General features: G+C 39.9%; 1 protein-coding gene across 1 annotated transcript in view; it reads left to right on the top strand.

Moving 5' to 3' along the window:
• Positions 1 to 21,157, top strand: part of ABLIM1 (actin binding LIM protein 1) — a 90,542-nt gene that overhangs the window by 34,817 nt on the left and 34,568 nt on the right. Inside the window, exons 5-8 of the mRNA XM_082002337.1 lie at positions 6,519 to 6,606; positions 11,206 to 11,264; positions 13,710 to 13,772; positions 20,404 to 20,481. Of these exons, the coding sequence (XP_081858463.1) occupies positions 6,519 to 6,606; positions 11,206 to 11,264; positions 13,710 to 13,772; positions 20,404 to 20,481 (288 nt within the window). The remainder of the gene's footprint in view (positions 1 to 6,518; positions 6,607 to 11,205; positions 11,265 to 13,709; positions 13,773 to 20,403; positions 20,482 to 21,157) is intronic.

Raw genomic sequence — 21,157 nt, 5'->3', positions numbered from 1 at the left:
GCCTGCAGAGAAGGAAACAATGCAATTTGATGTTATACCAAACATCAAACAGGGTTGAAGGTTCTGTGACCTCTGCAAGTAATTAAAATAAAGTTTCACTGGAAAATGGTAGGCTCCTGCCACAGTTCCTGTTTTATAATTCAGGACATTCCTTAAGGGGTTTAAAAGATGAATTATTCTTTGTGCTTCTCCTTAGTTCTTTAAGAGAGTTAAGAAATCAGGTCATTGTCCTCAGAGTCTAAATAGAACTAAATATTTGATTAGGTTTGTCCATCAAATGGGCCCATTACACCTGTTCATAAAAAATTAAAAAAAAAGGAAAAAGGGTGGGGGCTTTTACTCTTAAATGTAGTCTTAAAACTACATAGCAGGTTTTGTGGCATTTAAATAGTATTAGAAAAGTAAAGCTTTCTACATGTTTAATAGGTTTTTTCAGGTGATTGCTAAGATATCTTTGAATGGACAGTGAGTGAGTGCAGCTGTGCAAATGTAACACAACAAATATGCACTTAATTGTGTCCTTTGGCCAGCAGAAATGTCTGTTGGTAATTAGTTCTTCCTCTACCAGACCCACTGGCATGTGAGCTCTCCTAGCGGGATTCTTGTTATTGTTCTCTCTGGCTCTTGTTCACTGTTGTTCTGGAAGGAAGGACAGAACTGAAGGCATGAGTAATAGGAAGTCTTAAGCTCTCACGTTCACCAAAGAGGAAAACATTTATTTAATCAGACTACAGCTCTACAATCACTCAGAGAATAAAAGTTTTGTGGGAAGTGGGGACAGACAGGACAGACTTGGAAAATACAGTCCTTGGCTTTTGAAGTACTATTACCTTGGAGTTAAAGCTGTATGTGTGCTCAAACAGGTACTTTTTATGCTGGGGTTTCTGGGGCATGTTACATCAACTTGGATGCAGCTGTATTTGTAGCTTCTGGGTTGGAATGATTCTTGTGATACCCACCATTGCCTTCCGTGATGCCTGTGAGTACCAGTACACTTTTGGCTTCAGGAAATCCCCAAAGGTATTGTGCTAAAGCGAAGGCAAATGTGTTGTGCGCATTGTGAAGAGTTGGAGCATCATGGGCGTGAGAAGGGGTTGTACAGGAGCTCAGTGCATTGTGTTTAACTGGTGCTTCAAACAACTCCCAACCCCCCAGCCTTTCGGTTTACCTTTTGAACTGCAAGAGGTCTCTTGAAGCTTCATGCACACCGTGTGTAATGCAACGGCTGTGTTCCAGGATTCTTCCTGTTCTGGACAATTGTCCAGGGTTGTTACCCCTCCATTAGAGTGAGCCTTTAAAGCTGTCTGTAAACAGTACACAGTGGCTTTTAAAATGGCATTGCAGAATGGTGTAATCAGCTGAGGAAGATTTGTATGTTCCAGTTGAAGTTATTAAGAGAATGGTATGCTGGAAGAAGGCTGAAAATTGATGGTTGCTGAGTCTGAAAAGGTGATCTGTGAAAAATCTGATGTCTCATTATTAACTGTTATTACAGGTCTTGGTATTGTTATAAGACATAATAGAGCTTGAACTTTTGCTAATGTTACTTGGGACAGGTCCTCTGTATAACATACACATCAAGCTCCCCGTATGTAGTCCATCGTCCTTGAATCCTGACTGCTGAGCCTCCAACCATCATTCGTAAGTCTTAGAGGAGAGCTGATTACATGGTTTTATTCTCAGGACTGGTCATGAGGAATACCTTTCTGTAATGCTTTTCCTTGGTAGTGTTTCTCCAAAATATTTTATGGAGGACATTAGATGTTATTTAAACTTCTTTGTAGATTGGGAAACTGAAGCTCAGTGTTGCTAAAGACTCGATTCTAGTATAAGTCTTGAAATTACCAGAATAAATAGAACCTTAATACTATGTAAAATAATGTTAAAACTTATTTTCTGTACATGAATATGAATAAGTACATATTGTGTGTAGTACATATATTTAATAATACATAGAAAATAGACTTCATGTATTGCTGGTCAACCATGAATCAGTGAGGCTTACAGAACCATGGAAAGCTACTCAAATTAACATCCATTTATTTACATTTATAATGGCACTTATAATATACAATTGCCCATTGTTCCTTCATTCTGCAATTCTTAAGGCTCTGAAGGTATTTGATAAATGAGTATATACTACTACTTTTTTAATCTGAATTTTTCTATCAACTGTGTTCAAATGAGATTTAATCTGAGAACCTATTTTAGATTTGTCAGTGTAGGCGGAAGAGAAATTTGAAAGTCAGAAGAGATTGTATATTGTTATAAATTGATAAGTGGTGTTCTTTGCTTCTACTGCAAATGCGAGTGCCAGCTGATTTGACAAAGAATTTATAAGCAGTGACAGTAACATGTAGGTTTAATATTTCATTTGACAAGAAACTTTGCTGTCGATTCATTCAATTCCATTTAAAAATTTGTATGCAGAGTAAGAGTGATGATGAGTAATTATTTCGGTTGGTTTTAGCACTTCTATCTAAGCAAAACCAAGACAGTTTCAGCAATTAACTCGGCTTACTCAAACTTAGTTTAGGGACAGTCCTCTAAGGTATGGGTCACTTTGCTCTTGATGGTTTGTATTGTCCTGAAGACTTTGAGTAAAGCTGAAATAATTCAGAAGGGATCAAAAGCAATATGATAGGTCAAAACCTAGTGGCTGCATAGCTGTATTTTGAACAAGAAAGTGGTTTGTTGCTGATGGCAAGGTGCAAGATGCCGCTTGAGAAGTCCTCGTGTAGCAAAGCTAACTGTAAGGGATTTCTGGACATGAAGTGAACTTGAGAAGGGGTAGGGGGAGAGCGAGGCATAGTGGGAAGGAAGTGACTTTAACCCTCTTGCACCTTGCCTGAAGAATGTTCAGCACAAACGTGCACTGAATTAACGCTACTTGTTACAGCCAACGGGACTGAGATACAAGCCTTACAGTCCACAGCATGGGAGCATAAGATTACAGGAAGCTGCATATTGGCCATAAGGAATGAGGGTTTAGCAGACTGAGAGCTGAGCAAGACTGGATCTCTAAAAAGCTTGAATATTTCATCCCTTTGTAGATCCAAAAGGTTTTCCTAATACATTGTAAATGACTGATATTTAGCAGTGTTTTCTCAGATGATTACGGCAAGCCAGGCATGGCAAGATTAGCCTTGAGTTAGTTGAGATGCAGATTGTTTTCCAGTGGATACTCACTGAAGAAAGGATTCGACTCCTGAGCTGTAGAAACATTACTGAGGCAGAAAACTCATGAAACTGGTTTGGAAGTGTTCAGCAGCAACTGCAGCTACTGTGGTATGTAAGTCCCCCAAAACCTCTCTAGTGCAGGATGTGTTAGCGCTTCCATTTAGCAAGCTTGTGTTATCTGGGGCATGGTGTTCATTCATCATCGCTCACACTGGTGCAATATGGCTTTCCTGTTCCCAAATAAAAAACAAACAAAAACAAATACACAAAAACATTAAAAAAACCCCAAACCCGCTACACCTCAAAGGCCAGACTGGAAGAACAGAAGCTGAAACCATACAGGTGTGAATGCATGATTTTCTTTGTCTGCATGTCATGGTCCTCTCACAATACAGGTATCTTTGCTGGATCCTACCTACCCTTCTTAAAGCTACATTGCCTTAGATGAGCATGAGGGTGCTTGGTAGGGAATTATTTCTTTGTGTATACTTATGTACAAAGCTTTCATTCCTATGTGTCTGGGAATTCGGTAAACGTCTCACAGGACACAATCCCATCTCAGGTGGGATATCTCAGAGGTTAATTAATAATAACATAACAGGCTCTGTACTCTTTCCAGTTCAGACCATGTAGCTACTTAGCTACCCTACTGAATACCTTTTGAGAAGCTATGAATTTTATTTCAGAAAAATCCAATGTGCTTACTGAAAATTAGAGCTCTGTTAAGCAGTGTCAGTTATGCCACAGAGATACTCTTTAGTTGGATGAGACAGGCAGAGCCCAGAAAAGATTCCTGTTTTTATTATTGCAAATCTATGTTTCAATTATTGTCTTCCTGTTTGGAGAAGATCCTTTCTGGCAGTGATTCAGCTCTCTTAGGAATTTTTTATATCTCATTAACTGGGAGTCGTTCCCAGGACACCAGATTTGCCATCACTTTTAAACCGAATACATTTGAAATCACTCGTAACAAGCAGCTCTGTGGGCCCCATTCTGCTGAAGAACTTTAGGAATGCCCAAAAGTTGGGATTTTTATTTTACCGAACACAGAGAAGATTGTTGTTCCTCCGTACGTACAGTATTGTTTGCATGAGGCAGAAAGTGCAAGAAAAGGATGTTGGCATCTGCTGAGTGCTGAGCTGTCTGAATTGGAGACCTACCTTTGAACCCTGTTCCATACTCACAGCACTAAGCTGCATATACACACACACACACACACACACACACACACACACAAGTAGCTCTTCTTTCTACTTTTGCATTCAAGATCAGAATAGCTGTGGCTTGATGCTAGTGTTGCATTTCAGATACAGACTTTCTGCATTTTCTTTTTCTTAAATTCCAGTCTTGAATGGAACTGATGGGACACCTCAGGGGTTAAATAATTGCTAAAGAGAGTCAGAGATGAAGAGGACAGCCAGTAATGAAAAGGATAGAAAGAGAATGAGCCTTAACTGTGTTTTTCCTTCTCAGTTCAATATCGGTTTTGGTGCTGCAACACAAGCATCAATTCTGTATTTCTTCCCTCATTAGCTTTTCTTCCTTGTAGTGACCTTTCCTCCTCCGTTTTACCAGAGCACCTTTTTTTGCCTGATAGGTCTAAATCTGATGTGCAAAAAAATACTAAATCACATTAGTCTCCCAGTTTGGTGGATGCTGCCCTCTAAGGAGCAAGAATCAAGAGGAAAGGCAGTATCTGAGTAGGAGAAGTACAGGTTTTTTTCAACTGAAGAGCAAGTGTATGGCTAAACTAAGAGCACAGTGAGTCCTCTTCTCTGGCCTTGTATTGCTGAAATTCCTGGATAGGAATTGTTCTTAGTGATAATGAAAGGTAAATAGTCATGTCCACAAACACCACTGTCTCTGTTAATCTACCTCTGTGTCTCTACCTTACCCAATGTTCCCTAAAATCAAATGCAGGTACTACACTACTAAGGCAGGAACGAATGAGAACATGAAAAATAAATGGTGCAAGTTTCTTTACCTGTAGGAGGGCTGGGTGGAGGATCTGGTTGTCTGGTAGTTATCAGGTACTTTAATCCATATACTTCGTCATGTCATATAAATACTTTTAAATACTAAGCCTGTATAATGAATGTCAAATGTGAACCAAAAATATGTTGTTGTTCATCTCAATAGACATAAGGAAAGGTTGAATTTAGTAATGTTACAGTCTCAAGTATAATGAAATATAATGCATCCATCAATGGATTTGATGGCATTTTACAAGTGAGCTACAGAGTAAACATATTTTGTGCATATAACATCTCAGTGGATAGGGAATACTTTGTGAAAAAGAACTTGAGGTTAACATGTCTGGAAAGACAGATACAATTTTAAAGACTTTTAGAATTTATTACTTGTCACTGTTAAGGGTCATTTTCTAGGATTAGTAATTTTTTTAATTTAAAAAGCCTGATGTGGACATTGCATGCTTAGTTTCTGATGCAGGGAAGTTAATACATTGGATGCTTTAGTCTCCTAAGGAGAAGAAATCACATTAATACCTGTGCCTTGATTTTTCCTGTCCTTATAGGCCTGAAATCTGATCAGCTTTGTTTATTATGGGTACCAGTGTGTTTAAGAGAATGAATGGCTCAGTGGATTTGGATTTGTGTAATAGGATCTAGAGTATTTAGTGTCTTTACATCAGTAGTTCGAATTCAGCTCATGCTGTCTGTGCTAGTGTAGCTTCTGAAGTCAGGCACCTGTGAATTAAGTTAATGGTCCCAGAAGTGGCTCTAGAAAGCTCTCTCTCTTAATGCCCATATCAGTAGTGTCAGGAAGAAGGCCAAGGAATGAAATGGCAGGTTGAAAACTGTTGTTCATTGTCGAAATTCATACATAACAATGGTGTGACTGAGAAAATATATATTGCGTGACAAAATGAGGAGGCAGCAGGTTTACACAAATATTGAGCTGCTGTGTCACATTTATGGCCTTGGACTGTTAGATGGAGATTTAAAAAGGTGTTGGGCGATGGAGAATAGATAGATTGTGACGTAGCTGCTAGCCAGGAAATCTTTAAACCATTGATTACCTGAATAGGAACGTGTGAAGAGGAAAGACTGTTCTGTATTGTCTTGTTTCTTGCAGCGTTTTACCGCAAGTAGTCGCTGCTGGCCTCTGTTGAGGACAGGATACTGGACTAGATAAACCTCTGAACTGAAGCAGTATGGCAGATCTTGCATTCTCATAGCTGTTGTCACATCACGAAGGCAATGTTGTATCATAACAGATGAACTAGAAGAAAAATGGCACTGGCCTGTCAGCAAATGAGTGTTCACAAAGCAATGCAATACTTTGGTCCCTCATTTCCCTTTTTATTTTTTGTTCAGGCAGGTGACAAGCATTATCATCCAAGCTGTGCACGATGCAGCAGGTGCAACCAGATGTTCACAGAAGGAGAAGAAATGTATCTGCAAGGTAAGGGTGTCTCCATTCCAAAACAAGAAAATCAGACTTTGTAATTTTTCTGTCACAGACCTCAGGAGTTTATAAACCATCCCCATGTAATAATAGGGGCAAGGAGGACTATAGTCATCCTGTCGTCAGTAGTGTGCTCATACCTTTTCACTTGAAAACTTTTTGCTGTAGTAGGTGGCCATAACAGTGGCACTGCAGTGACGCTACACCCTAGCTGAGGCAGACTGTCTTTTCAAAAGCTGTGTAGCAAAAATAAATTTATTAGGCTGCCTCTGAATTTGCAATCTCATGGATAGCTTAGCACACAGACTGGTATATGAGATACTAGATAAAGTGAGAGGGTTTCCCCTGAATTCTGCTGATCAATTTCTGTTCTCGTCTGGAGCACACTCCAAACTGTAAAAGGCAAGGGGAAAACTTCCAGTGAGCTTGTTTTGCACCATGTAGATCTCATTCCCCATGCACATTGACAGTGTCTCCTTCAGTTCTTAATCATATTTGCTTACCTTCCCCATTTCCCTTTTATTTTTCCTGTCTCTCTTTTTATTCCCATTTACTTTATTTTTATGTCTTTCTACAGTTACTTCTTTCTTGTATGTTCATTTTCATCTCCTCTTTCTTACTAACAGTCTCACACTCCCAGGTATTGCCAAATATGTTTTTTACATGATCTTTTCACACAAAAAAGAATGTGTTCTTTTCTTGAATAGTATCCTTGATCTGAATTCTACTTACTCTCCCAGAAGGTAGCATGTTAACTATTAAGCTACAGTTATTTTTACAACTTGCTGTTGTATGAAGTAATGTTGGTAGAAAGATGTATAATAGACATTTATGCAAGCCAGAAATCAAAGTGAAAAAGGCAGATACATGTTGGGATTTTATATATTGAAATAGAAAACATGCTTAATATACCTAAAGAACTGTAAAACAGTAGGAAAGAAATTAGGAAAGTGTGGTGGCATCCATCTCTTGAAATCCTGAGGAGAGATTCCTTCTGGAGGAATTCCAAAATTAAGATAATATTGTTAAGGAATTCCTTTGAAGCTAACTTGTTGGGTTAACAACTTGGGTTGTTTGTCCTCCCTTGCAGTCCATCTCTCTCATCTCTCACTGACCTTATACCTTAGTCATCTTATTCCAGCTGTGCACAAAAGCGGATACCAAGTTGTGTAGGAGCTCTGCATTGCAAGAGCAAGGAGAGGCTGAAAGAAGGCTGGGTAGGAAGTACTCCTTTCTGACGGTAAATTGGAAAGACTGATTTGAAAGCAGTGGTCACCGCATTTGACAACTGGTAATCTTCTTAGTCTCTTCAGGTCCTAGTACAATAAAGTACAGACAGAGTTCAAGGTGAGCATCAGTTCACCCTTTGCTGTTATTAATAACAGCTGTTCGCAACTGGTGCTGTTTTCACCAGTCTAGTAGAGAGTTGGAGCAGGCTGTGGTATAAAGTTCTGCAGATCCAAATAAGACCAAAGGTATTGCTTCTACTTAAACAAGGCTAGATTTTGTCCTGGACAAGTTCAGGTGATATGAAAGAGGAGAGGAGAGACACCTGGTTCCTTGATCTGCCATTGTTCTCTTGTTGGCTGCATCTCCCTTTCTGTGGCTGTGAATTGATGTTCTTCATGCTCACTCTGTCTCAGAGGAGGAGCATCCCAAGTTGCATTATTGTTCACAAGCTGTTTTCTGACTAAATAATATTATTGCTGAGCGTGCTCCAGACTGTCCTGCCAAAGCTTTCCTTGCTGAATTCAGCATGCTTGTAAGTGTAAGGGACATAAAAGCCTTTCCTGTGCAAAGCTCTCAGCTGAAATGTACATCCTGACTCCGTCCAAATTGTTTACCCTAGGGTGCAGAAAAACAGCATTCCAAGCTTTTCTCTGAAATAAAAACACAACACACAGCACTAAAGCTACAACCAAAATCACATTATTGATAAAAATATGTGAAAATAGGCAGCTTGCATCTTACCTCTAATTGTCCTCTCCACAGGACATGAAAGTGCTGTGTTGGTATTGCTTTGTGTAATAGAGGAACCTGGCAGGTTTGTGGAAGCCACTTGTATTAGAAATGTGTGGGAAACCTGCAAAAGGAGAACATGGAAAAACAAGCTGTCTGTTTTGGGGCTTTCTGTGTTAGGGATAGTTTGAATAACGCTAGCAGAAGCACTCTGGCTTTGCACTGCTCCAACACAGGGAAATGAAAAAGAAGCATCATCCGAACCTTTTTGACTTTCTATTACTATGTAGACTGCCCCAGAAGACTGTTGCTGGGCTGGGCTGTTGCTCAGCATTTAGAAGGATGGTTCACCTGATTTTCACACAGGCTTTTAGCCTTATTTAGTGTGTAAATATAGCCTGAGTTACTGATTTTGAGAGCACTGTATGTTGAAACAATGGTATGTGCAAAGTGAAAAGCTGAATAAATGAACATGTTGGTTGGTGTCTGCCAAGTGAGCAAACAAACATATGTTAAGAATGGGAATAACAACAATTTGCTGAACTGTTTCCGGTAGGAAAAAGAGGGGTGATGCAGCTTGAGAATTTGCACCATTTCAAGCATTTCAAAAGAGATTGGCATGCTTGGATGAATAAAATCCACAAGTTGTACATTGGCTCAAAGTTCAAGATCATGAGAAATATTTACATTTAACCTCTTAAGCCTGCTCTATGTGATTTGAGTTTTTAAATTTTACTATTTCAAACCTCTTACCATTTTGTGAAAGAAAACTCACAACTGTTAGCTAAGTTTCACCATAAAAGTGACATCCAGACTCTCTTGCATTTCTTGTTCACTTTCAGCAGCTGCACCATTCTGCTGGGGTATGCCTAAAATTGTGCTGTTTTGTGCTAAATACTGCCTGAAAATGCAATGACAGCTTTTTCTTTGACAGTGGGGATAGTTTAATAGAAAGGAAACTGAGGAACAGCAATCATTTTTCTCAGGGTCACACAGGAAGCTCACAGCTGAATTTGAGAGTTGAACTTAAACCTTCTGAGCCTTAGTTCATCAGCCTTATAACATGAACTCCCTTCCTCCTGAGTGCTTGGACCTGTCTGACCTCCTAAGCAAATGCACAAGGCATGCTTCTCTCCTGATCTCGCAGGCTCTGTGGGGTCCTGGCTCCGAGGTTGCTGTTTGTTTACAGAGAAGGCTGTTGGTACACCTCTCCCCGTTGCCTGATCGTTTCCCCCTGCCAAATGCACAGTTTCTTCTTCTTGGCTTCGACTCAAAGCCAAATGTGTCAGACCCTTGATCCAGAGTCACAGCGTTCTCTCCAGTCTCTGGTGATGATTACACTGTGTGCTGCTGGGAAGTGAAATCATTCCTGCTGGTCTTTACTTCTGTAACGAGCCATGTAAGGGCTCATTAAAACAAAATTTCCAGGGGCCATGACCCATACCTCTCCTGGGCTCTGAGGGTGGGGTTTCCTCTGATTGCACTTGAGCTAATAGTCACCAGCAGGAGACCTGGACTTTGCTCTGTTTGTTGTGTTTGTGGACAGAGTGAAGAGGTGATATTCCCCCTCCCAGACAGACAAGGCGCTGTATTGGCTTTGCGGTGGATAGAATGAAGTTTGACTGCAGCTGCAGTCAGTGTTAAAAATCAGCATTAGCTTCTGCTCGATTTCAACTTGGCTAATACCTGCCAGCAGCTTCCCAGAAGTGACCACAGTTTACACTCTGCTCCAACGGAGAGCTGAGATGGGATGGAAATGTTCCTTGCCCCTGACGCTGCTCTGCCCTTGGGGACAGATGGGATATTTCCATTTTTACAGCATAAGAGAGAATCCCCATGTTTTTGGACACAAACAGCAGAGACCTTGCCTTTTTTATTAGGATGTGTAGCTGGAATATGCCATGGAAAAGCCAATGCAACACATGCAACTGCCCTTGCAGAGCAAGGGGTAGAAATTATGTGTGTGCCAGTGGCAAGTATGGTACACTGAGGTCTACAGAGAGGCTCTTGCACGTGTTGCTTTGTACCACCTACATCATACTGGCACCTCTAGCTTAGTGCAGTGGGTGAGAGACAGCCCTGACCCTGCTGCATTGTGACTTTTCTAATTTTGCTTTTTTGCTGTTGCATTTTGCAAAACTGCAGGGGAGAGGTGAACTGAATATGACACTTATTGCTCAAGGAAGCCATAGGATTTTCCCAGTATTAATGGACTCATGGTCAGAACTTCCTTTTTATGTGTGGAGCAGTACATAAGGGGAGAACAGATCAGATAACCATGGCCTAGTTCTTCTTCTCTTAGCCTCCATCCTACTCAGAGGAACGTTCTGTCTTTCAGTTCCTCCAGCTGGTGCTTGCTGACTTGCTGCTTCAGGCTATTTGAGTTTTAATTAAGAATGTGTGCAAAGTGCTTTGACAGCCTCAGGGAGAGGCTGCTGTAGATGGGCCAGGGATTTGAGTATTTTTTTGTTTCACTTGTGTTTCCCATGAGCTAGAATTGAATGTGAATTACTTGCATAGTTCATACAGATTCACCATCTGATGCAATGAAGGGATTCTCTTTAACTGACTTGTCATGACTGGAAGTCATCTGCTTTACTCTGAATAAAGATTTTTTTGGGTTTTTACCTCCCTCAGGTTCCACTGTCTGGCATCCCGACTGTAAGCAATCCACTAAGACTGAAGATAAGTTGCGGGTAAGCTGAATTTGTGGCAATGACACACCAGGTATTTTGCCCACACAATAACTGAATGCTGTTTTTAAAAGAGTGACTTTTCCCATGTTTTTTCACATAGCTGTCACCACTCTGGCAGAATAAACAGTGGATGCACTTCAGAGGTATTGCTCTGATTTTTAGGCTTATCACCTTCACATACCTGTCTCAGTGCACTGCCTTAAAGGTAGTATCATTTACTGACATACAGACATGGCAAAGTCACTAAAACACTTCATTTCATAGCTCAATTATTGTGAGAGAGATTCTTAAAGCGAAAATGTGAGCAGGGCAAATGCTATGATATATTTTAGTATTTTTGCATATCTGTATAACTGCTTTATACTTGTCCCCTGTTCCGTATGGTTATTTACAGCATTTAGACAGTATGGACTCTTCTTCCCTTGCCATCCAAATAAATCCCATCCTAAAATGATGAATTTGAATGCCAAGAAGAGCTGCAATTCCCTTTGGAGTCACCTCAGCATATCCAGACAAACTTTCTGGATCAAATCCTTGATGTCAATAATGCTGCACTGATAAATGCTGGAGCCTGGCTTTTTGCATGTACCAGGCAATTCTAAGCCCATATTCACTAATGCATCTTCTGGACCATTTACTCTTTTTGATGTCTCAGTTGGTCCTTTGAAATTTGATAATATTTCTGGATATGAATGTTAGAGACTGTATATGAATAAAATATCTTTCAGACAAGGAAACTAAGACTGGCATGGAGATATGTAGGATATCCTACGGGTTGTGTTCTATGTGTGGCTCATTGACAAGAAGCCACAACCTTTAGAATTTGTTCAGGTACACTGGTCTGTAAAACGTCCTCTGCAGAGAATTTATTATGATCATAGGTAATGTGCAAGATAAATTCTTGTTGAGCAAATATCATGTTAGCATGGGCTGTACTGCTAATACAGAATTATAATTCACTCTAGCACAGCCAAACATCACTGTAGGTACCATCCAGCATTTGCACATTGTTCTATCCTGACTTTCCGTAAGAAAATCAAAAATTATGCCAGACTGGATTTTCTTCCTTATTTAACAATTTGAATGTAAGACAGTGTTTTGACCCTGCTTAAGTGTCAGAACACTTGTGCTTTGTAGTGAAGGGTTGGGGTACAATACCTCCCTTTCACTTGGACCTAAGAGTCTTATCAAAGCACTTCTGACTACATTGCAATGCTTATGAACCTTCTCCAGCTTGCCTCATGAATCAGTTGGCATATTTCCATTCCCTATGGAAATGGCCAAAGTCCTCTTCAAATATTTTCCTTTCTTCCATCACACATTCAAGCATGTCAGTCTTCTTCCCCCTCAGCTAATTTTAATTGACATGAGTGAAGTAAATGAATTCATCCACCTGCAAGACTTTGCCTAAGTGAGTTCTTGCAAAAAAATTAAGTGAAGCGAAAGAATGTATATTAAGGGAACATCTGAGAAATATTATGGCACAGCTATCCAAGGTTGCCTTGTTCCTGGATGAGAGCTTCTATGCAGAGCTTTAATATGTCTTTAAAAGGCATTGAAAAATACACTGCACTGAAGCTAGCTGGAGATATGGAGAATTTTTAGCTTCAGCTGTACATCACAAATAGTCTCTACTCCAGCGCAAAGTCAGGCACCTTATTTTAAAATCAGTTGGAGTTTACTTTGATGACTTTGACACATTTCATTCTGCTGACTCAAATGAAGGCAGTAGCAAACAGGTAGGTACAGAAAAAGATAAAACTGGGGTAACTATGTGCTATTTGAATATGTCATCACTAAATTATGAACTGTACTTTGATTGACATTCAGTTTCTTGGTGACACACATTTAGAACTGATACGAGAATCAGAATCTAGTTTGTGAGTTGACAAGTATATGATACAGCAGCTTTCAGGGTCGGGCTAGATTTTCTGGTGGTTCTGCAAAAAGCCAGTGACATGGGCTCTTTGCTCTGCTGAGTTTCCTTTCCCTATAGAGGGAAACAAAACAAAAGGCCCTTTTATCATTGAAGTCGCTTTAGAAGTGTTCAGCAAGTTCTGTTTTCTTTCAGTAACTGAATTGTGGTATTAACTAATTGGCACTCTAGCTGGTCAGGAACTGAGAGGGAGTTCATAAAAACAACGGTTGCTTTAGATCTTCCTCCCACTGGATATTTGTGGAGGATTACAAAGCCAAAACAAGCAGAAAATAAAGCAACCATAATATGTATGTTAAAAAATACACATTGCTTAGGAATTTTTTAAAACTGTCTGGTTGTTCATGATTCTGCAGGGATTAATAAGCAACATAGATGTATAATGCACAGATTATTATCTAGCAAGTAGGTATTAGTAACTTGATTGGAAAAAAAAAAAGAGCTTAACCACTGAGCTGGGGAAATTGCTTTTCTTTTCACTCTTTTTTCCCTTTTGTGTTTCATGACAGCATTCCTCATCTGAGTTCTTTTATCCAAAGAGTCTGGTTCTGCGCAGGCCACGCTCTGCAGAGGTTTGCTGTTGTGTTTTCATAGTGTTGATAATGGTCTTCTTTACTGAGAAGATTCTTCATGATTGTCATTTGCTGCGCTTGCTATTACTTCTGCCACACAGCTTTCCTGCTATCACTTGCCACCCTGGGCACTGACGCTGAATTTTGCATCATGTGGTGCAGTGTTGTTTGTTAATTCTCACATTTTTTTATTTTGTTTAATGAAATGCTTAAAATTTTTTTTTTTCAATTCAGATGAGCTTTTTGGGGCTGTGGTATTGTTCTTCCAGTGTTACAGAAAGTTTTTCTTCTAAAAAAATTAGAGTGCAAATATGAAGCAAATGAAAATTACTTCAAAATGGTAGTTAAAAAGAAATAGTTTTTCATGAACAATGGCTCATGCTTTTTAGAAAAAAAATGCCATCAGTTAAATCAGTTACTTCTGTATATGTGTTGACCAACTACATTTGAATACATATATACAAATATTCATACATATATGAATATTTACAAAATTCCAGGTTTGGACATGTTCTATGTGCTGCCCAAGAACATTTGCTTCTCTCTAATCGGGGGCATGTCCACAACTGAGTTGGGAGGTCCTCCCTGTCCTCTTGATTCTGGAATTTCTACTTTCAGACTTCCTTGAGTTTGCTTTGCACCTACAAACACCACCCACTTCCATTTCTTCTCCTTCAGGGCAGTGATTATTTATTAGTGGTGTCTGCTGTGGGGGCACAGTGGCTGTACTGCATGCAGGCACACCTGAGGTAGCTTTCACCTGATGATGAAGTAAGAACGTACCGGTACAGACTTAGTACAGGCTAGCAGTAGGCAGACAGGCTGATAGAGTCCATGCCACTGGATTTCCATTGTGTCTGCTCATGCTGCCTTCACATCTCTAATTGCAAAGTAGACGTAGTCATATCATCAGCCAGGGCAAGATATTTGTGTGAGGTGCAGCCTGCAGGATAGTGGTAAACAGTTGAATCCAGTGCTGTGATTCAATGGGAGTTAATGCAAGCCCTGTACCTTCGTCCTGCATGGTGCTTTAGTCAGTTAACTTAGGGTGTTGCGATGCATTAATCACTCTTGAGCACCGCTCTTGCTGTTAGTTAGAGAACTATGTATCAAGACAATACAGCTATAAAGATGTGTTATCAGTACTCCTAAGGAGGACAATGTCTCTGCAGCCCTAGGCTTTATAGAATTGAATCTTGGAGTCTGAGAACAGCCAACTGTGGAACTATTTCACTCATCTTTTAGGACAGCGTAGTGGTGCTTTGCATTCAACTTAGTGTGCACGAGTCTGAATTTCCAGTGTTGAAATCAAGGAGCCTTACAAATCCTATCCAATGTATTAGAAAAATATACAAGGCAAAATAGGAACAGCCCATGTCAAAGTAAAGGTACGTTCTCTTTCTTGCTTTGTAGACTGTGTAGGATACAAATAGCTTAGGGTCGGATGAATATCCTCTTCTGTAAATTTGGCCAGTATTAAATTCTGTTTAGATTTACATGCTGGTTATACAGAGTGTAATTCAAGGCAGATTTTGGCTTGTCTGCAGAGTAGGCACAAAGATGATATCATTGCTTTTTCTATAAAGATGGGCCAAAGGCTTGAATCTACATGAAAATTGTAGGTAGAAAATCATAGGGTAAATTCTCTGAGAAGTTTGCTGTTGAATTCAGTATGTTGTGGACTTCCCACTTTATTTCTTCTGCTTTCCACTTACCTTATGCTTGGTGAAGGCTACGTTTGCATGAGTAGTCTTGTAAAAGAGTTGGTTTGGTAGCAGCGTGCCTTCAATGATTATGTGCTGAAAATTCATTCTCCTCTCTGGCCTTCGTGACTAGAAAGGAAAGAAAAATTATTTGTAACCTATTAATATGTGTGTCTCTGAGTTTGCACTAAACCTGTTCACTAGTTTTGTCTTGATGCATATGTAGTATAGATTTTTAGACAAAGAAATAATGAATGCATGCTTTTGAAGGAAAAACTCTTGTAAGGAGAAGAGTACAGCTAAACTGGCAGAAAAGCACAATGAATGCTGTAACACTGAGGTGCTTTATTAGTCTTGTACATGGCAACTGAAAATTACTGAAATCCACAGGAAGCCTGTGTTTAATGAACCCTGGTTCCAAGTCCTGAATAGCTGTATAACCTTGCAGTTGATGAAGCAGGTAGGGAGAGTAGAAAATGTTGTACTGAGAAAGCCGAATTCCTTGCTATTGCAAAGTTGCATCTGCCTAGTAGAATACATTATATCCTAATCGTCTATTATCCTATTTATAAACATGCTTCACTGAAAGTAGCTTCTGAGGTTTAGAGAATTTGCTTAAGCTAGAATGTTAAACGTTGTTAAACGAAAACATATTCATTCTTCTGCAGCTATTATCACCGCCTTGCATAATGAACTCCATCAAAAAACTAAGGCAGGTACTGTAAACAATGCTGACAATGCCTTTATTAAACAATAGTGCATCCGTTTGGCCAGATGTTCTTGGGATCAGTTTTGATCTGGTTGCCTGCACTTCTAAGTTTTTATAGAGCATGATTCTGAACATCTGTACTTGAGAAAGCCAGAGCCACCACATTGTAGCAGCATCTAGATGATGTGAATGGCTTTAGCGTGGATTTTTTTTTTTAAGAAGTTATTTATTTAGATGATGTGCCATGCATGATGACATGACAAACTGAGATAAATGCAGATGAACATCTTAAGCTTTGCAATCTAATATTAAAATAACAAGTTAATCAGTTTGGGGTATATGCATGGGTGATACAATGATTGAGTATTGAAATTCACAGGGAACCTAATGGGATGAGCATGACAGTTGGTGTTACTTCTGCCAAGCTGAAAATGAAGTTGGTAAAGAACTTTTGCATTGAAGACAAATGCGTGGAATGAAGAAAAAAAACATAAAAATAAGAAGTTTGTGATAAAGTGGGAAATACTGAGAAGTCTTGCAGATACTTTAGATACTTTGTGATCTGTTTCTTTCCTTTGGCTCATTTAATGACATGGATGAATATCTATTGACTTAATTTCTATTGATTTTTTTTTTCATATACTTCATAGACTTCCTGTGTCTGGTACAGACATCCTATATTGATATATTTACTACTGTTACATCCATTTGAGTGGAAAAGGAAAGGAAAAAAGAGATGACTCTTCTAGTGTCAGAAGATGTGGAGAAAGGCCATGCACCACAAGAAAAGAAAAAAAGATTAGCTGTTCTTCATAGAAATTTGCTTGAAATTTCTCTGCACAAAGGTGGTGTTATGAAAAGCTCTATTTGAAACCTTCAAGACCAAGAACAATCACATAAAGAGTGTTCCAGATCTGTTTGTAGAAGTAAGGCAGCTTAATTGTTTTGTTGCTGGGAGTGTAGAACAAGTGTCATAGGACTATTGTAATGGAAAGAAATAGCTCTAAATTAATGCATTCATACTGAAGGATGTTTTCTCGCATTTCTTTACCTGTCTTCCAATAATGTGTGCAAGAGATGCTTACGTGGTATCTCCACTGAAAGTTAAAGGTTAAATCAGGGGTGGCTGCTATTCTTGTTTTACCTGTACTCTGATCAGCTCTCTCTAAGGTGGAATTTGCACCCCATTGCAGTTACATCAATAGAGAACTTAACCACCAATGTGTCTCTTGCCGCCTGTTTAAGATATAAAGTCACAACAGTGATACACAGGGTCGGGGATTCTCGACAGCTAATGAAGATGTAATGTACAATCTAGTAAAAGCCATACCCCATCACAGATTTTCAGTCAGGAGTTATTGGAGGTCCCTTAGGAAAGGAGCCAACCATAGCAACTAAAAGTATGCCAGAGGAGCAGTTTATATCAAGGAATCTTTAGCGTATGTTTGTTAAGGCAAGCAGCACAAATGTTTTTAAGTGCAATGCAATTGTCTCTAGGGAAAAGTGCAAAGCTGTGAAGGATTCCAGACCATGTGGGAGCAGCAGAGTAGGAAATAGCCATCTGCAATGGAAACAGCCTGTGTAATTCAAAACAAGAAATAGGGCAAAGTGAGGCAGGACGGGTGGGTAGATGTAGAAGTCCTCTTCTTCATGCACTGTTTTCAGGGGTGTGTCGTAAACTTAAGCAAGATACAGGACTGGGGGCAAATAGAGGAGCCACAGAGTTCCAGGTCTGCTTGGATTAAGCTCCTCAGGAGAGGAAGGGTGTGTGCTCAGGCAGCGGCTGCAGGATGGCATCCTGCCCAGGGGATGTGGAGCTTTGCAATAGACGGAAGGTAAAATTGATGTGTGCAGGAAGAATTACAGAAAATAGAAAACTGTTTTTTAGGGGTGCTGTAGGTGCTCATGGCCGTGTTAATGGGATGGTAATGAGGAACTTGAAGCAGAGACACAGTGAGCAAATGAAGAACAGGTGCTACAACTTACCAGTCTGTGCTGCTCCTGTGCTCCAGCGTTAAGCGCACCTAAGAAGGCTGTTAGCAGGATGTGGCTGAAACCATCTTTAAGATGTCGTAACTTTATTTAATAAATTCACTGAAGTGATGAATACAAGTGAATTTTCCTTTGCTAAAAAGGTTTGTACCAGTGACGCTAAGAGATGAGACTAACGTGGCCTGAGGGCTGAGAATTTCTTGTTTTCTGAAGTGATTATAAAAGTTCCCGAGCGAAGAGCAACCAAGAGGGCCTGCCAGGTGGGCAGAAGCCATAACTGCCTCTAATGCTTGTTTTCCTACAACAGGGAGAATTGAGCAGAAAAAAACTCTTAAAGTATGTCTGCCAAAAGCCAAAGGTAACAGAGGCACCCCTAATGGTACCTCAACTACTTAAGACTGTCCCCTATGTTGTAATGAAAACACTTGTTTTCCATAGCAACTGCAGCAACATGTTACATGTGTCTCCACTCAAACAGACAGTGGTGTGAAATGGCAGAATGGAAGGGGGAATAAAGTGTTTCTCAACAACAGACAGATTTTCCAGCTTAATTCTTGTAACATGTCCATGGAACAAGTGCTTATTGGTGTTTTTTTGCTTTGATTGCATCATGAGAGGAGCTTAAGGGCTGCTGAGAAATTTCTGTTCCATTTTGGGATGTAGGAATTTGCAGCTACAGAGAGAAAAGGAAAGAAACACATAAAGGTCCAGCTGAGAAAGTGTTCTCAGACATGCTCTGGAGAGGATTTGTGACTGTGTCAGTCCACAGCCACATCTGCTCTCTGTTTGATCTGAATCTTCACGTTTTTTGGTGGAACACGTTCAAAGCCTTTTATTCCTCTGACCCTCCCAGAATGTGGTGATTTCATTTCCACAAATGAAGTCAGAGAAAGCCTGCCATATGATCCACGACTAGTCTTCAGCATTTTTTATACGGATGGTTCCAATAGCTTTCCTGGCTATGAAATAAAAGGTAGAAAGACTCTGAGGTCTGTTAAAGGATCCTTTCAGGAAATGTATGCTGAGAGATAAGAAAAGTCCAGTAAACTTGTGTTCACTCCAGATATTTCCTAAGAAAAACACAGCAAGCCGGGCTGTCAAGCCTTGTTTCTTTTCACTGTGTGCCTGAAGGTCCCTTAGATCAACGTCACAAGCTGACGAGGTAAGGACTGTTTGCCCAGATTTAATTTTCAGTGACTTTGAAGTATCCCACTGCACTAGTGTCATCAGTCATCAGCTGATGCATTGCTTTGTGACGGGATTTGGTTCTTTGCAGTCAGTTAAGGAGCAGAAATTGTTTATGGTTTCTCAGCTGCAAGTGAGAGATTGTTGACTACCTTTGTGTGTCTGCTGCATGCCAAATTTAGGAGTAATTGCCACAACAGCCTGGGTGACTTGATGGAATAGTTGTTTTTCAAATTCATCGGGTTTTCAGGATCCCCACATCTCAGTGATAAGGTATTTTGTCTCCTCTCACAAAACTTCTCCCAGGAAATCTGTGTCTGTTTAGTCCTGATGAAGTGTTGGAAAGTCCACTAAATGTGTAACAGCACTTGCTCTGTGGGGGTGTGGCTGTTCTCATGAACTGCAGTTTGCCGGACACTGTCGTTAGACGTCAGGACTTTTGCAATATGGGGAACCGTGAAATTTCAACCAACACTTTAGCTTTCATGTTGCCTCTCGATTGTGCTGCAGATGTAGGAAACAGCTCCAAGGCAAGGATTTCTGGTCCTTCTACTTAGAAGGACTGAGTTCAGTTCTGTATTCATAATGGAAATCCAGTGATTTAACATCTGGAAAGTGATAACGTGTGTGCTATGCTCCTCTCAACGGTTTTGTCTGCTGAGCTGCTGATACCTCTAGCTGTTTGTGAACTAACATTTTGATAAAATGAGCAGTAGGGCTATCCTGGACTGTACTTTGTATGGCGCCTTGCAGTGTCTCTGGCAGGTGTTGTTTGGTTTTGTTCATTATTGTTGTCAGTCTTTTACATTGTGTGGTTTAGAAAACCTCCTTCACCTCTCACAGCACTCCTTCCCCTACCAAAAAAAAAAAAGCCCACCTGCCTCACAAGATTGCAAAATTTGCCAGAATGCTTGCATTTGTGTTGACATCTTTTCCTAAATCCAGTTAATTTCAAGATTTATGCAGATTTCTTCATTTAAAACCAAAATTACCAATGTCAGTGGCTTCAGGTTGCTCTGATAAGTTACTTTTTGTTTTTCAGCCTACCAGAACATCATCAGAAAGCATTTATTCCAGACCAGGTTCCAGTATACCTGGCTCTCCAGGCCACACTATCTATGTAAGTATTCCTTCTAAGGAATAAGCTGCCGATCCCTTGCTTGCACATGAAATACTCCATGCTGAAATAACTTTTATACTGATGCTAATGCCTTCATTCTAGTGGTTAAATTCTTAAAATTCTCGTCGTGACAGACGTCATTTTTATAACTACAGAATTTCAAGAGCAGAGTAAGCCTTTTCCAGGTCACATTTCCATTAGATACAGTAAATCTCTTGAAATCACTTGGTGATGTGAAGAGGGACAGGAGGCAGACAGGTTATTTGACTTGTATTAGGATTTATATGAGGAGATCTGTGCACCTCGGTGTGCAGTTCTTGGGAGGTCTGCTGTCTGCAGCTGTGGGACATCTTCCATTTCAGAAGTCAGATGTTTTGGTTGTGGAAGAAAAGGTTATTTTTATTTAAGAACATAAAAATTGTATTAGCATCCTTCTTTCACTAAACTAACAGTGCTGAAAATGCAAAGCTATTAATACACTATTTTATTTGTTGTTAGTTACCCGAGATTTAGAGTTTAATATGATTCCTTCAGTAATCAAGCCTCCTTTTTCATTATTTTAGAGGATATCTTTCACTTCTTGGCATCATCATTGTAGTGTAAGACACAGAAATTTATCAGTTAGATGTATAATAATGCAGAAAAATTACCAACATTACAAATCTCAAGTCCTGAG

This window comes from Phaethon aethereus (assembly GCF_964289735.1).
Source record: "Phaethon aethereus genome assembly, chromosome: 7".
Classification (NCBI taxonomy): Eukaryota; Metazoa; Chordata; class Aves; order Phaethontiformes; family Phaethontidae; genus Phaethon; species Phaethon aethereus.
This window is presented reverse-complemented; position numbering and strand designations above follow the sequence as displayed.